The sequence below is a fragment of the Aphis gossypii genome, chromosome 3, assembly GCF_020184175.1.
Source record: "Aphis gossypii isolate Hap1 chromosome 3, ASM2018417v2, whole genome shotgun sequence".
Taxonomy (NCBI): Eukaryota; Metazoa; Arthropoda; class Insecta; order Hemiptera; family Aphididae; genus Aphis; species Aphis gossypii.
This window is the reverse complement of record NC_065532.1, coordinates 36,930,027-36,946,683: the sequence shown is the minus strand read 5'-3', so window position 1 is coordinate 36,946,683 and position 16,657 is coordinate 36,930,027. Positions and strand designations below refer to the sequence as shown.

Sequence of the window (16,657 nt, the reverse complement as noted above, 5' to 3'; positions counted from 1 at the left end):
GTTATATTGTTATTGTTTATTATTGTTAACTTATTATCGGGATCATAGAACAATACAGACTTGTGTTATTATGGTAAATGGTTTAATGATTACGGACTGCCATTTAAGGTATGAACTTAAAGTAATTACCTACACCTTTATGGAAATGAACTATGAATTATCGTGATAAACAAATGATAAAGCATCGGTCGAGTTCTTTTACTTTCACCAGTCATAGAAAATGTTTTTAAATATTTTAAACATTCATTGACTGGATAACAACGGCGTTATTGTAAAAAACAATAATAAATACATGAAGTTATTTCAAGCGTGCTTTTCCGCGAGATAATTTCTGATGAAAAACCGTCATTTGATTCCGAAATCCGATTAGTCCATAAGAGTCCATTATTAGTCCGATTTGATGCAAAAATTGATGAACGACATTATTTTAAGTTTTTTCTTTTTGACCTTGAAAAACATAAATCCGAAACGTTACGGAATTTCGTTGCCAACATAACCGGTGTCAACACGCACGAGGCCGATAATTGACAGGAGTACCCGTCCGCTGGACGTGTACACGGCCCGTTCCGGGGGTACTTGCTCATTGCTGTTTTGCTACTCATCACTGATCACTCAGTAGTCGGCACTCGCGCTTCATGGTCACTGTGTCTCGTTGTTCGCGGACTCAGTACTCGTCTAGTCGCCTCTTACACTCGGTGACGGTGCAGGGTGTACACCGTCCACTAAGCACTACGCGTACTCGACCACTCGTATGTTCGTTGTTGACATCGGTTTCAGTAGCTTTCGATCAAACAGTTCTTTCTCCGAGAAGACCATCACTCCCTAATCAGTCGGACGTCGACCATCCCCCGAGACGTGTCTTTCCAGCCGGTACCTTGGCGGTCGGAGCTATTTCCTCGCACAGGTAAAGGATTAGTCGTTATTAGCATTTTTAATCATAGGCAATCAACGATAGTTTTTAAGCCAAGCTGGAAATAGTTGGGCCACTGTATAATTGTACAGTGTCGTATGATTCCAGTATCCCTTGTGTTGTGTTGCGTTTAACGTTGACTTGCTTTCTACGGTGTTTTCCATTCTATACAAATTTGTTTGTTTATATGATAATATCAAAAAGTCTGATACGTTTCTTACTCTGTCAATTAGTTTTGTACTTAGTGTCTATAATATATTACACTGGATTGTCATCATTTGAGAGACAAAAGCATATTTTTGCTTTCCTGTGTTTATCAATTTTTTTTGTTGATCAGCGTTGTTTGTCATGCCGGTGTTATACTAGCTATTTACTTGTCAGTTGTCAGTAATATAAAGGTATTATTTCCAGTTGTTAATATCCAGATCATTTTTATATAGGCACCAATACAATTTCTTGTTTTCATGTTTACTAACATAAAGTACATAGGTAGTAGGTATTGATTAAATTTTGTTTTTGTAATGATTAGGTGCTTAATTTTTACCTTAAAGCAATTCTCAATATGTTTTTAATAATCAAGTCTTACCTACATGTTTTTAAGATACATCACCAGTACTCTTGTCAGATTTTTTCATTAGGTACCTAAATTTTATTTTATTTTTGATATAATCTTATATTATGTTTCAACATAAATATTTTATAAAAAATATATTGTATTGATGACGTAGATGACGCTCCCCTATAAATCAAATAGGTAGATACAAGTAACTCTAAGATTGAATTTATCGACAATGATACAAAACTCCAATAAAACTCAAGCACATTGTAGGATTTCTAATTAAATTTGGATGTTATCACCAAGTTAATGTAAACATGTCCATAATGGTATTTGTTATAAGTTATGACATATCATATAACAAGTTTTTCATAAACTTGTTTTAAGTATAAACATATGTAATTTACTTATAATCTTTTCTCATTACCTTGGTGTTTATATTATTTTATTTAGTTATACATAATATATTCAACTAGTATATAATAATGTTTGACCTTTTATAATCTTCTTAAGTAGTTCTATAAGTATTTTTTGTATTTAACTGTTATACAAATATTTAGTTATAAGTTAGTGTTACAAGACATTCATACTCAGCTTATACCAACTGATATTTTATTTTAATTGGATTAAATAAAATTGAACTTTATCTCAATTACATTAATAATAATAATTTGTTGTATGGTTCTATATTTAATTTTTGTCTCTTTTTCATAAAATATTTATTAATACTTCATCAAATCCAATTTTAAATGTTCATATCTAGTAATAATTCAATCAAAATTTTAGTCTCACTAGGTACCTTTTATTTATATACTTAATTTTATAAGTTGTATTTACAAATATTCTGTATTTGAGTAGTATTAATTAGTCATTGTTAATAGCATAATTGATTATAAATGTGAGTTATCTCATTGTCATTAAATCAGAGATTCCCTACCAAAGTACAACAAACTTGATTTGGGGGAGAATCTATTTCAAATATAAAACAATCATACATATTTTTTAAAATTCAAAATTATTTTATGAAAGATAAAGCATACGTGTTAAATGCATTAATGAATTTATTTTTTTTATAAAATTTAGTAGTGCCTGTATATTTTATATTTATATTTTTGGTTATATTTTGCTAAACAAACCTGAATAAGTTACCTATATAATATTAATATAAATGTATAATATACTACAGAATGCCTCCAGATTTTTAGATAATACCTTAAGATGTCATGTGATATAAGACATAAGTTAAAAAAGGTTGGGAACTTCTGTACCTATATTATATAGTAGGATATTATCATAAAGTACATATTAATTTGTAGCGGAATTTGTAGGTTTGTTATTCTTATACTCCTGTGTTGAATTTTATGTTAAGTCGTGTTAAGTTTATTCCGAGTTTAATTCCAAATAGTAAATATTATATCATACTTTTTAGGTTTTAATGTTTTTTATAAAAAAATAATAATAATGATGTCTCACGTATCTTACTTTTGTAACAAACCAGCTCGCTACACTTATAATAATTATAAACATTGCTTTATTCCTAGAATTTTCAACTTGTAGGTAGGTACATAAAACAAGTAAATTATATATCTAAATAAAATAAATGTATATGGGGAATATTTGACAATTTAAACGCCTTTATTTATTTTTTTTATTCTGTCTCCAGTTTTATATGGAATTAATATAATTATATGAAATTTATAGATAGAAAAAACTAAAAATTATAAGTAACTATATATTATTTGAAATATACTAAATTGTGAGCTATAACACTTATTCAGGCACCTTCTAAGGATGTTTTTAAAGGGTATTATACTCGGTATTAGGTATTAGTCCTGAGATAAAACTTAACTTTGTCATTTAAATTTATTAGTTGATATTATTGTATTACTCCTTGTACTGTAAATAACGCTTATGTAATCAAATATTTTACGTAAGTACTATAAAAGTAAAATAGGCTCTGTACAATTTTTATATTGTGTTACATGTTTATAGGTTAGCTAATCATAATACAACTATTTTTCTTTGCTTCTTTGACAAATAACAATGAATACATATTAACCACAATAAGTCAATGCCCTTTTGTGATGAATGATATTTTCCTTGGGCATTCTATTACAATATGATACTATACATTATAAACATTTTAAATATCTTGCAGTATTTTATCTATTATTTTATTTATAAATACTATATTGTTGACTTAATATAACAATAAGAGTATCTAATTTTCAATCAATTGCTTTCTTTTATAAATAATTTTTTTTATCATCTATCTTATCAATTCAATTATTTAAATAAAAATTGTCTAACGGGATTATATTTGATATAATAACAATATTAATTAATACAGATAAAATTTAAACAAATTGTTTAATTTCTGTTAGTCAATAATTTGTGATTTTTTTTATAAAGATTGACGTATGTTAGAATATGCAGCTACTACTATCCTTTTATGGATTAGAATTATTATGCTCTTGACATATTTATTGAACCTTGAATATCCTTTTTTGAACATATTTTCTTCAAATTTTAAATAATAGTTTATTTAATGTTTAAAAAATTGAATTTTTCAAATTATAATATAAATGTAAGCTTTAGACCATGAAATTGTCTTGTCCTTGAAAGAACATAAGTACATTGTTTACCTTTATAGAACTAGGTATAGCAAAAATATCTTTCTTTTGTAATGTGTAACTATTATTAATAATAAATAACAATATCATTTTTATTGGTTGGATGAATTATTAAATTCAGTATTTCTATATTTCAGTTAAAACAATATTTTATAGATATGAGATATGACACTTCCAGTTTCCAGCTATGAAGAGCTGTTAGAAACAGTGCGCTGTCTTAATCAAGAAACCAGACAACTTCAAAGACAATTGGATACACCATTATTAGCTCAGCATTTACCTGCAGGTAAATTTTATTATTGCAGTATTAATAGAAGACAATAGTGACCAAAAAAACAAAAAAAATTCTCAAGACAATACATTGATATTATATTTCTTAAAACTTAGTTGGTTTAAACGGAGGAATGCCATCAAGGGACATGCCGCCAAAAATGACTCTATCCCTAGAAAATAAAACTACTAGTGAACAGGTAGACATTTTTATTATTCATTTAATTGTAGCACACAAATTAACTGACAAGTTTTGTGTAAGAATGTTTAACATGGTGTCATCAAGTTGTTTACAAATTTCTGTTTAATAAATTAATACTTTCTTTTTATATGTTACTTATTTTTTCTATATACCGTTATAGGCTTGTCAGGAAATTACTATCATTAAAATAATACATATAATATAGGTAGTTCTTAATATTATTGTTATTGTTTTTAAATGATCATAAATTCAGCCAACCATTAAACAATAATAACTTCAATGAATATTTTATAGTATTAACACTATTAACATCTAAAACTTAGTTATTTCACTCATCATTAGTTTTTTTTTTTTGAATTTCAATCTATATAATTACATTATCAAATACAAATTGCCTATTGTAATAATTCTTTATTAGTTACCTTTTTATTTTACATCCCCAATTCATGTTATTTTTCAATTTTATTTCCAATAAATTTGTAATACATTGAATTTAATCCTGTAAAATAATAGATTTTTACTAAAATTTTCATTACCAAAACTTAAAATTATTTAAATAAACCTACCCAAACCAAATCATGAAATTCTAAAATTCAATTCCAAAGTCAACACTCATCAAATATCCATTTTTTGTCATACTTCCCGGAAATGTTAGAAGACTTAAAAATATATAGCTTAAAGGTAGTCTCTAAAAAATGACAACATATTATTTCTATAATACTACTAAGTCGTTATAGTACAAAACATGTCTTTTATTATTACATTTAGTACTTGATTTTGTAAATTGTAAATACAATTTTAAATTAAGAAAAAATCTTTCAACGTTTATTATATTAATTTTCATATTATGCATAAATAAGTTTTATTATTGTAATTTTTGAACATTATAATTAATTTTCAAGATATTATATTTTATAATTTTGTATAATTATACAAAAAAAAATAATTACATTCAATAATTTACTTTGACTCGAGTGTACTCTTTGGGTTATATTACAATTAAAAATAAGATTGGTTAAATGACAATGTTATTATATGAGTTCAACTATTTAACTATATTCACTTAGTTGAAACAGTAATTGATTTTTTAACATAAAAAATAAATAAATGGATAGTTAAAACCATTGTTTATACATAGTATACTATGTATAATCAATGTTAAAACTAAATAATTTGTAATTTTAGTAACTATTTGAAAATTAAAATTTGTTATTAAATGCAAACCCAATATATTTTCTTTAGTTATTAAAAAGTATAATATTATTGTTTGTAAGAAAAGAAACTTTAATTTATTATTTTACCAGTGTTATGGGAAACAAAAAGAAAAGTGTCTCTCTCTGGGGGTAAAATGTACCATGACCATACACAGCTGATTGCCACTCCCCTTCAATTCACCCTAGTTACAATATTGATCACAATATAGAAACCTTTATACGCAATATACCTTGACAGTTTGTCACTAATACTATTTTATGTTCTCATTAATAACACTTTTTAAAGTAATTTTCATTACATTTGAATAAAGTGATTACATTTCTTTTTCTCATTTAAATTGTAAAATTAAAATAATGCATTCTAATCGTCAATCTAGACTTCCTGTTCGTTCTTCCTCATCATCTCGTTCTTCTCGTGTAACTCCATCACCTAGCTTAGATCACGTAAGGTCTCTATCCAATCCTCCTAGAACTCGCTGGAGTGCTACTACTAAGAATGATAATGAACATATTCTAAACAATAACAACAATCAAATCTCAGAAAGTTTTAGTTTTGGTAAAATAGATTTTAATGACGGACAAAATAATAATATATTATCAAGCAAGTAAGTTTACAAAACTTTGCTTTTTAGATATAAATTTTGCATAATCAAAACATTATTTATTTCGAATTATTTTCCATATATTCACATTATTTTAGACACTCTATATCTAAAAATCAATATCAGTGTTTGACACCATGTAATGTTGAAGACAATAGACGAGCTAATAATTGGTCATTAACACAGTCGTTTTATGACAATAAACATAATGCTAAACATTCTTACAATAATAACAGTCACCTCAAAATCATAAATGAGGTTAGCATAAGGAGATTTGATTTTAATATAAAAGTATAAATACTTTTATGTGTTTAATAAATTGTATCTATTTGTAGAATCAACATGTAGATAAAGAAAAAAGATCCATGGCTGAAGATAAAGAAGAAGATGAAGCTAAAATATCTCCTGATGTAAGTTGAGAGAATTGTGCATCATTAAAAAAAAAAAAGAAACCTGAGTTTAATGAGTTTTTATTTTAATCGATTTTAATTATTTATTTGAAGGGCTGTTTACCTACACCTCCCGGTATCTTAGCTGACAAAAAATTTAATATGTGGCACAGCGTAGGACCCACAAACTTGTCATCAGATTCATCCTTATTACGATCTCAAACTTCATCTTTAGAATGTGAGAAAGGACTATCAATGAGATCTAGTAGTCAACAACAGTTAGGAGCTAAAGTAGAAATTGTTTATAATCTCTTGTCATTATTGGAAAACAACAATTCAATACAATCTTCATATCAGTCAGTCTCAGTTCTTTTGGCTATGAGCAAATCACCTGATTGTTGTGCAGCAATGAGACAAACAGGTAATGTGTTTTCTAATTTAATTGTATTTTGTGTGTTATATTATAATCATTATTAATTAAATTAAAATATTTGAACCATATATTGTCAATAGGTTGTGTTCCATTACTTGTGCAAATTGTTCATGATATGAATGCTGACATTGTAGTTCGTCATAATGCTAGCCAAGCATTAAAAAATATTGTAACTTTTAATCAAGATGAAAAACAAGGTCGCCGAGAGTCTCGTGTATATAAATTATTGGAAAGCATGAGAGAATATTGTGATACACCAGTTGTTGTACTTAAACAATTAGATATTAGCAAACATCCCATTACAGCTATTGCAGCATTAATGAAGTTATCTTTTGATAGTCAACATCGATTTGCCATGTGTTTATTAGGTATATATATATATATATACGATGGATATAGTTATATATTTGAATTAGTAATATATATATATTTTTTTTTTAAGGTGCAATATATACTGTTACTAGACTGATTCAAGTTGATCATGAAGTTCACGGGAGTGAACCAGATTTGGAATCCAATTCAGAATGTGTAACCTTAAGACGATATGCTGGCATGGCTTTAACTAATTTAACTTTTGGTGATGCTACTACCAAAACACTTTTATGCTCTTTTAAACAATTTCTCAAAGTTTTAATTATACAATTACAAATACAGTGTGAAGATCTCAGACAGGTATTTCCTCATTGAAAATTAAATTAAAATTAATTGTACATATTTTGCTGAATCATGTATCTATGTATTTTGTACAGGTCACAGCAAGTGTATTACGAAATTTATCTTGGAGAGCTGATCCACAAAGTAAAGAAATTTTGCGTGATGTAGGAGCAGTTAAAGCACTTATGGAAGCTTCAATGAAAGCAAATAAAGAAACAACAATGAAATCATTCTTGTCTGCTCTTTGGAATTTCTCTGCTCACTCTCCTGAAAACAAAGTATATTATAAAATTACATTTATAAAATTGTAAGATAGTTAAATTATAAATATCATTTTTTTTATGTAGGAAGAAATATGCAAAGTTGAAGGAGCTATTGAATTTTTGATTAAAACATTAAGTGGAACAGGTCCTTTAAAATCAGTAACAATAATAGAAAATGCTGGAGGAATATTGAGGAATATTTCATGTGTTATAGCTTCTCATGAAGAATATCGGTAATTATTAACTTATTTCATTCATTATATTATAGAAGCGTTCCAATAGAAAATCCTTAGACTCATAACTAATGTTCCTCCTTTATCTTAAACCACGCCTTTCACACAGATCTCCACATTCCTAAGTCACTAGAACAGTCAAGCAGAATTACTCTAAATTCAGAAATCACCTTCAAAATCACACCAACCCTCTTGTTAGAAAACTACTATCTATCTTTATTATACTTATTATACTTTTTAATGTATATATTATAATAAATTTTAGATTAAAAAATTACATTAAATAATAATATATTAAATTGTGTACATTTTTAACAGTGATATTTTAAGACATCATAATGTACTTGAAATGTTAATGCAACAGCTACAATCTCCAAGCTTAACAATTGTGAGTAATGCATGTGGAACCATTTGGAATTTATCAGCTCGTAATATTCGTGATCAAACAACAATGATAAATTTGGGTATTATACCTATGTTACGGTCATTAATTCATTCTAAACATAAGATGATTGCAACTGGATCATCAGCTGCACTTAATAACCTCATGAATGCTATGCCTGCATATAATTCCAAACAAGGTTTGATAAAATGATAAATATATTATAATTTATACTACATATAAGAAAAACAGATTTAGTATTTTAAAAATTTTATTTAGATTTGAACACAAATCTTGAGGATAATTCAATGAAGAGTACTTTGGCTAATTCTAATACATATTTAGAAGATTTTGGCAAAGAAATACAAACTGTAACAGTTAGTGATGATTTCAAAACTACTGAGTATGTTGTTTTAATTTTTGATAATAATGTTTTAGTAGTTGAATTTATTTTAACATAATTTTATTTTAGGGTACCAAATGTGACAACAATTTCACAACAATCTTATGATATTATTAAAATGAACAAAAATAATATGAAAACTGAAGTTGAGAGTGAAAAATTAGAACTTTCTGCCATAGATTGTTCTGAAGATTCTATTCAGCGATTAGAAAGTAATATCAGTTTTGAAGAAAAAGTCAAAAAATCCTCTAATGGGTATGCTGAGACATCACTGGACGAAGCAACTAATTATAGTTTGTTATGTGAAGATGATGATAATGGAGAAAAAGTATTAACTGGTGACACAACACAGACTTATTGTACAGAAGGCACCCCTTACAATTTTTCTAATGCAGCATCATATACAGATTTAAGGAAATGTGGCATAGATGACAAGGTAATTCAAGTAGAAGGTTATATATTTTTAATATTATCATCACCTAATAACTAAAAATATATAGATAAACATTACATTTTTTTTTATTTAATGCTCTTATAACACTGTATAGTATAAATGAAGATTAGTCAACTTTGATTTGCTTAAAAAAGATTAAAATAATAAAATAAAAAGGGTTGTAGAAAATATATCTATTTATTATTATTCAAATTTATTGCCAATTAACAATTATTATGCTTTATGGTGTACATACTGTAATACAAAAAATATATGTAATTATAATTATTATAAGGAACATTTATAAAGAATATGTTTAAAAAATGTCTTGTTATACAATATGATTACTAGCGTGTTTATGATATTAAACATGCAGATTAACTGAATTTAAATACATATGTAATAATGTTGTTTAGAACCGTAATGAATCTGGAACTGAACTTCCTGAACAAAATATGAATGTACCTAATTCTGGCAGTGAAACACCAGATGACGCACAGCCTAAGAATGAATTAAAAGATGGTAAGAATTAATAATAATATTTAAAAAAAAATTTTTTTATTGCATTTTGTGTTTTAGGTAAAATGGTGACTTTTGAAACACCTTTAATGTTTTCAAGAAGTAGTTCTATTGCTTCTCTTGGAAGTTGTGAACCACAAGAAGGTTATATTGGTAGTTCTGCTGTTAGTGAGTGCAGGTATAAATGGAGTTAATTATTATTATTATTTTTTTTGTAGTGAAAATTTATTATCTATTTTTTTTTTTTTAGTCGTATCACCAGTGGTTTAGTTACACCAAGTGAAATTCCTGATTCACCAACTCCAACGGTTCCACCTAGTCCTCCATGTTTCAAAAGTAATTAAATATCAATTTTAATATTTTTTTTCTTATTTTTCTTATATACTTATTGCTGAAGTTTAGATTCAAAATGGAGATTATATCTTATGGAAAAATTGTGTACATTTTCTCATTTAAAGTTTCTTTATTTTTATTTGTATGTTAAGTAAAAAGATTTTTTTAATCGCAAAATGTATGTGTTAATAAATTAAAAATCAAGAACAAAAACTGTAATAAATTCAAATTATTTTATGTTTAAGTAGGTATTATTTCCATTTTGAATTTGTTCTAATTATTTAGTCAAGTTTTTGAATTCATATTTTTATCCATTTATATTTTCTTTTCAATATTAAAAGCTAATACATATTTTAATTAAATTCAGATTTGTGGAAAGATGGTGTTTAAATTATTAAATTAACGCTAAATACGATTAAAAAGAAATGATGATAATATAAACTTATGTCTATTGTTTTAGATGAAAGTGTTTTTGGAGATAGTGTAACTATTTTTAAAGAAGAAAAAATGCCTGGCAAAGGTTCAGAATGTACGAGCTTAAGTAGCCTAACCATTGATGACGATCTTCCAGAAGTAAGTGTTAAATGAATCAAAATAGCTTTGATAATTTTGAATTTTATTTATTGTTATTAGATCAAATTACGATATATTCAAGGCCAAAATATGTTACCTTCATTAAATGAAGAAAAAAAATCTATGTGCGTATACAATATTATTTTGATAATCAGAATTTTTATTTTAAAAAGAAATATTTTAACATTATAATATTAAATTTTGTGTTGACTACCAACAAATATATTAATTAATTATGTTGTTTTCTTTTTTATTAAAATAAATATTATTAATGATTCAAATTAATGAAATTAATTATAATTTGTTTAGGAATGAATTGCATAGTAAGCATTATGAATCTCCGTCCATCATTGATAAGACATCTAAAACGTTCCAGTTAAATTCAGATGGTTTCCTTGAAGTAAGTAAAAAGTGATGTGTCTAATAAAAGTGAAAAAAAAATACTGTTAGGTGATTTTGAATTTGGTTTGAGAGCTATAATAACCATGAGTCCGTGAATAATTGATTTCTGATAGTATTATTGAACAGCACATAACAAATAACTTTCACTTGAGTTTGCCGATTCATTTGTAATGAACCTTGTTTACTCAACATTAGTATTACGTCTTGTGAACATAAAAATAAATATTAATTAATTATTATTTTTATTATTTGTTGTAGTCATCCTCTTCTGCATTTCCGTACTTGGAAAACAAAAATCCAGGATTTATACCTCATGCTAGGTTGGCACAAATAACTTTCATAATCATTATTTAATTGTTTGAAATATTAATATATTTTTTTTTTTAGATCTAGACTTCCAGTAATGGTGCAAAGCAATGGCCAGACAGTTGACAGATGCCCAGAGTCTAGTTTTTCACAATATAAAATAAATGAAAATGAGGTATAATGTGTTTTAAAAAAATATGAAGATTTAGTTTTAAAATCTTTTTTTATTAGGGAGATGAAATTATTGGATTCTGTACAGAAGGAACTCCGGCAAACATAAGTTCAGCTACTTCACATTCAGATCTATCAATGATAACTCCTTCAGAAGATGGTTCAGAAACTAATGTGATTCTTCGACAGTCAATGAAAATGGTAATTAATGTTTTATTCACATTATTTTTATCCAAACAATTAAAGGATATTTTTTCATATGGTTAATAGTATGTAATAATGGAATTATTGATCTAATGAATATTTATAAATGACTTGGATATTTTTGTAAATATTTGGTCGGTTTAAATCAGAGACTGGAACTGAACTGAAAATACTTAAAAATATTGGGTACTGGTACATAAACCTAAAAATAAATGTTTTTAAATGTCCAAAACTTTTGTTTTTAAATTAAAAATATTAAGTTTTTCAATGATTACCAATTTTATTTTTACTCCTGTGATCATTTTTTATACATACATAATTAATACTAGAATTTTGAACTGATAATATTTTTGTTTTGAGCTGATTATTTCTCAAATAATTTTGACGTTTGAATAGCCATCTATATTTTTATTTTATTTATTTATAATCAGATCTTACAGTTAATAAACAAAAAAAATTAGAACTGTTTATTACTAGTTTAACCCAAATCCTTACCTTTATTTTTCAATAAGTTGGAATCAATATAAACTAAGTATTATTGTAAAATGTTTAATAATTTAAGTATTAAAATTTAAAAATATGTTTGTGTTATTAATAATATGAATAAGACATAGTAAATCTTTACTAAAATTTAAAATTGAATGTTTTATTATTTGAAAACCCTTATGTTATTCAATAAATTTTATGTTCTAATAATATTTCAGGTTGGCAAGAAACGTTTGTATCAAACAACAAGTAAACCATTAGGAAATTTAAATCTTCAGTTTAATCAAGCTTCTGCTATACCCACTTCTGTAAACATTTCATTATCCAGGTTTGATTTTTCTTTATCCTTAAATTTAACATGTGTAAATTAATAATTTTTTTTTTTTTTTAGAACATCAATATTGGATTCCCCTTCGACAGAATCACATGTATCAAATTCGATTAACTCTTCTGAATTAGAAGGTAATTTTATTTTATTTCTTAATTTTGTCTTAATTTATAAGTTTTGAAATATGTTATTTACAGATCCTGTTACTGTTATTAATAAACGAATGTCAACTGATTCCATTGATAGTGAATTTTCATTGGATGACTCTAGTAAATGTGATAATAGAATACCACGGTCTCATTCACTACATGATGCCCATACATTGAACAGTGAACCCATGTCTGAAGATGATGATGATGATGATGATGATGATAACAATGCGTTATTAGATCAATGTATAAATGCTGGTATTGAAAAAATAACAACTTTAAAAATAACTGATGAAGAATTACCTGATAATGAACAAGAAATGTTAAATCAGTGTATAGCTACTGGTATTAATATTTCAGCCATACCAAAATTACAAATGTCAGTTAACAAAAAAACCAAGAAACAAGACAGTGATCTCACTGATGAACAACAACTGGAGTTATTAGAATCATGTATTGCTGCTGGAATTAGGAATAGAAAAAAACCATTTAAAAATAACAGTGACGATTTGTCTGATAGTGAACAAGTAGCTTTGTTAAATGAGTGTATTGAAGCAGGCATGACTAATTTGCAAAACAGCAGATCAAAAGATACAAATGGTACACTTGAACAAAATGAAGAAGATTTATTAAATAAATGTATTAACCAAGGTATAAGAAATATTGAAAGAGGATCAACTCATAAAAAAAGGGAAATACCAGTGTTAAATAAATACAAAAAATCTTTTGGGCCAAAATCAGAAAGTGAAATTAGTGAGTCTACAAGTACAATTACACCTAAAGATATTATTGATGGAATTGCATGTAAACGGGATGAAAGTGACGAATCCACATGGAAAGACGATGAAACATTAACATTTACTACTCTCACAAGCTCATACTTAAGTGCTGAAGAGAATTCTAAACCAAAATTTATAAAACTGGATAAAGGAGAAATGGGTATAATTAATATTTATAAATTTAATGATTTTTGTTAATTGTTAATCATGAATTTTTGTTTATTTTAGGTATCATTTCTTCTTTAGATATTGAAGACACACATCTAGATGCTATAAAACCTCCTTCAGACATGGACAGTTTGTTATCTATGACAACAAGTGTTCAATCTAATTGTGCTTTTGATAAAAAAAGAAAAACTTCCAATGATAGAAATGATTCATTAGGAAGTTGTATGAACCTAGAGAATATTAACCCTCCTTCATACATGGATGAGATTACTGATTTTGAGATGGAAAATAGTATTACCAGTATATCAAGTATACGTTCTGAAATAGTTGACCAGTCAATTGGTGCTCAATATTATACAGCCGTGGATGATTTAACTTTGGTAGATGATTTGCCTTCATCTGAAATGTCTTCAGATCCTAATCATTCTAGTCCAGCTCAAATTAGACGTCGTCTAACACCTAAACAAAAGCGAAACATGAAGAAGGATAGGTAAGCCAATTAAAATATTTTTATATATTTATATTATTTATAATAGCATGTAATTAATAAAAATAAATTGTAATATTTATTTCCAGGTATAATACTTATACAATAACTTCTGATGACAGCAGAGAAAATTCTATGGAGCCTGAAACCAGATCATCACCTTTGAATGAATCAGACTCTCATTCATCTGAAGATGCCATAAAAAAAAGGTCACCAAAAGAAAAATTCCAAATTAAAAGATCATCTGAAAAAGATAGATTCCGTACGCGTACATTAGCTGATCTAGATCTAACCAATATTGTTCAAATCCAATCAAAAGATAATGACTTCACGCCAAGCTTTAAAAACCATGTTGATGAAAGTACTACATCAGAGGGTACTGATGGTTATTCCAGTGATGGTAATGAGTCAAATACTGGAGTTGCTTCAGCTAGAATTGTTAAACCTTCAGAAGTGAAGGCTATTAGAGGTAAGAAAAAATCACGTGGTAGTGGGATACCAATTGTAGCACGGAGCAGTCCTCAACCATCTCCTACCACCTCTAAAAGTTCACAGTCAACTCCTACTAAAAAGCAGACTCCTCTTAAAAGACAAGGTACATTTGTTAAAGAAGAATCTCGTATACCAACTCCGGGATCCACTGGAAAAAAACATACTAGTGTACCAAATCTGGTTAAGCCACCAGCTAATAAACAGTCTACTACAAATATGCGATCTAGTGGTGTTCGTAATTCAGTTAGTAATAGCAGTTTAAAAAGTAGTGCTGATCAATGGTCTGGTAGCAATAGCAGTCTTCCAACCTTGACTGGAGTAGCTAAGACAAATAGCAATACTAGTTTAAATTCGAACATATCAGCAACAAGTTCGGGGTGCTCAGTTAGGACAACATCGGGTCAAAAAAAAGAAGTCACTAGTAAGATAGCAACTCTATGGAAGAAAATTGAAGATAATAAAAAGAAAGACGGCAATGCCAAAGATAATCGTGTGTGGATCAGTTCAAGTCCTAACAATCGGGTTTAAAAAGTAAAAATTAGGTAGGTAATACGTACTATTATCTATATAAATTAATATTTTTTTTCATAATATTTTTCTCCTTTTTTATATTTGTTATTTCTATAAAATATCAGTTATTGTTTAATAACCTAATATTGGGTAGCAATCATATATTTTCATCTTGTTAAACTTATTTTTTTTTTTTTTGTATTCAATAAAAAAATTTTGTAATTTAAATGTTATCATAGACTGGTAATATTTACCTGATTGAGATAAGAAGACTCAAAATAGTTTGATTCTAACAAATTTCAATATTGCAATGAATAGTAACTATGAATATTTGTTCAAAATTAATTTTGACCTTTAAAACATAATTATGATTACTAAATAACTTTATTTATATTGTTTAATTTAAATTTATTTTATTATTTTAGGTTTATTTGAGTGAGATTATTTATTTTATTGTTTTTCTTATTCGTCATAGTTTAATTTAGATTTTTATCTTGAAACAAAAAATTTAATTACATGTTATTATAAAAGAGTAAAAATTATCGTAATTTAAATTATCTAAATTTTTGAAAATCTTAACTATTTTTATAGTTGTGTAAAAATATAGTTAAAACCGTTTGAAATGTATAACAATTTCCATTGTTTCCAAAATAAAAGACATTTTTGAGACTGACGCAAATTTAAAGTGTTTAACTTCAACTTTATTATTATTTTTTATGTCAATAGTATTAAATATTTTTATATGATCGGCAGTACAGTATTGTATTATGTTAAGTGCTGAGTTCCGCTTTGAAATGGATCAAATATTCGAATAATTTATTAATAAATGTTTTAGAATACAATTTTAGAAGAAAAAGCATTATTTTTATGTGTGTGTGCGTTTGCATGTCTAAATATATTTATAATTAATTATTTTTATTGTTCCTTAAGAATTATCCCATGAAAATGCATTACCTATTTACATAATATTTATAATTTGTGTAGATATATAATATACTAATATAAATTATATTGATTGTCTGTCTGCAAATAGTGGTGGTTGTTAAAGAATATTTAGTCGTACGTCATCAAATCTAAAGGTGAACTTTACACAGTTTCATTCTAAAGATAGATTGAAATGTTTTTAACATGTTAATTTTTAAATAAAACTATACAGGACGATTCTTTAATCGA

The 16,657-nt window shown here is 26.7% G+C and overlaps 1 protein-coding gene and 1 long non-coding RNA gene across 6 annotated transcripts; one reads left to right on the top strand and one right to left on the bottom strand.

The window, feature by feature from the left end:
• Positions 1-246: 246 nt before the first annotated feature.
• Positions 247-16,396, top strand: LOC114122080 (uncharacterized). Of its 4 annotated transcripts, none has more exons than XM_027984637.2 (26): positions 247-904; positions 4,256-4,385; positions 4,487-4,569; positions 6,723-6,797; positions 6,891-7,197; positions 7,290-7,577; positions 7,652-7,881; positions 7,959-8,141; positions 8,211-8,359; positions 8,678-8,940; positions 9,021-9,144; positions 9,214-9,580; positions 9,994-10,099; positions 10,157-10,274; positions 10,347-10,432; positions 10,890-11,002; positions 11,063-11,127; positions 11,312-11,402; positions 11,663-11,724; positions 11,792-11,885; positions 11,942-12,082; positions 12,790-12,899; positions 12,963-13,033; positions 13,097-13,987; positions 14,056-14,485; positions 14,572-16,396. In XM_027984637.2, the coding sequence occupies exons 2-26, from the start codon at positions 4,265-4,267 to the stop codon at positions 15,500-15,502; spliced, it is 5,499 nt and encodes a 1,832-aa protein (XP_027840438.2). In that variant the 5' UTR covers positions 247-904; positions 4,256-4,264; the 3' UTR covers positions 15,503-16,396. The 4 variants fall into 4 exon arrangements, with proteins under 4 accessions (XP_027840438.2, XP_027840437.2, XP_050058676.1 ...); XM_027984636.2 differs by having other exon boundaries at positions 4,237-4,385; XM_050202719.1 differs by lacking the exons at positions 247-904; positions 4,256-4,385 and adding an exon at positions 6,486-6,645 and having other exon boundaries at positions 4,508-4,569.
• LOC114122082 (uncharacterized) lies at positions 4,563-5,826 on the bottom strand. Of its 2 annotated transcripts, none has more exons than XR_003592247.2 (3): positions 5,522-5,826; positions 5,138-5,259; positions 4,563-5,070 (listed from the first exon to the last, which is right to left on the bottom strand). It is a non-coding gene; the product is annotated as an uncharacterized LOC114122082 (long non-coding RNA). The 2 variants fall into 2 exon arrangements; XR_007604760.1 differs by lacking the exon at positions 5,522-5,826 and adding an exon at positions 5,334-5,481.
• Positions 16,397-16,657: the final 261 nt, after the last annotated feature.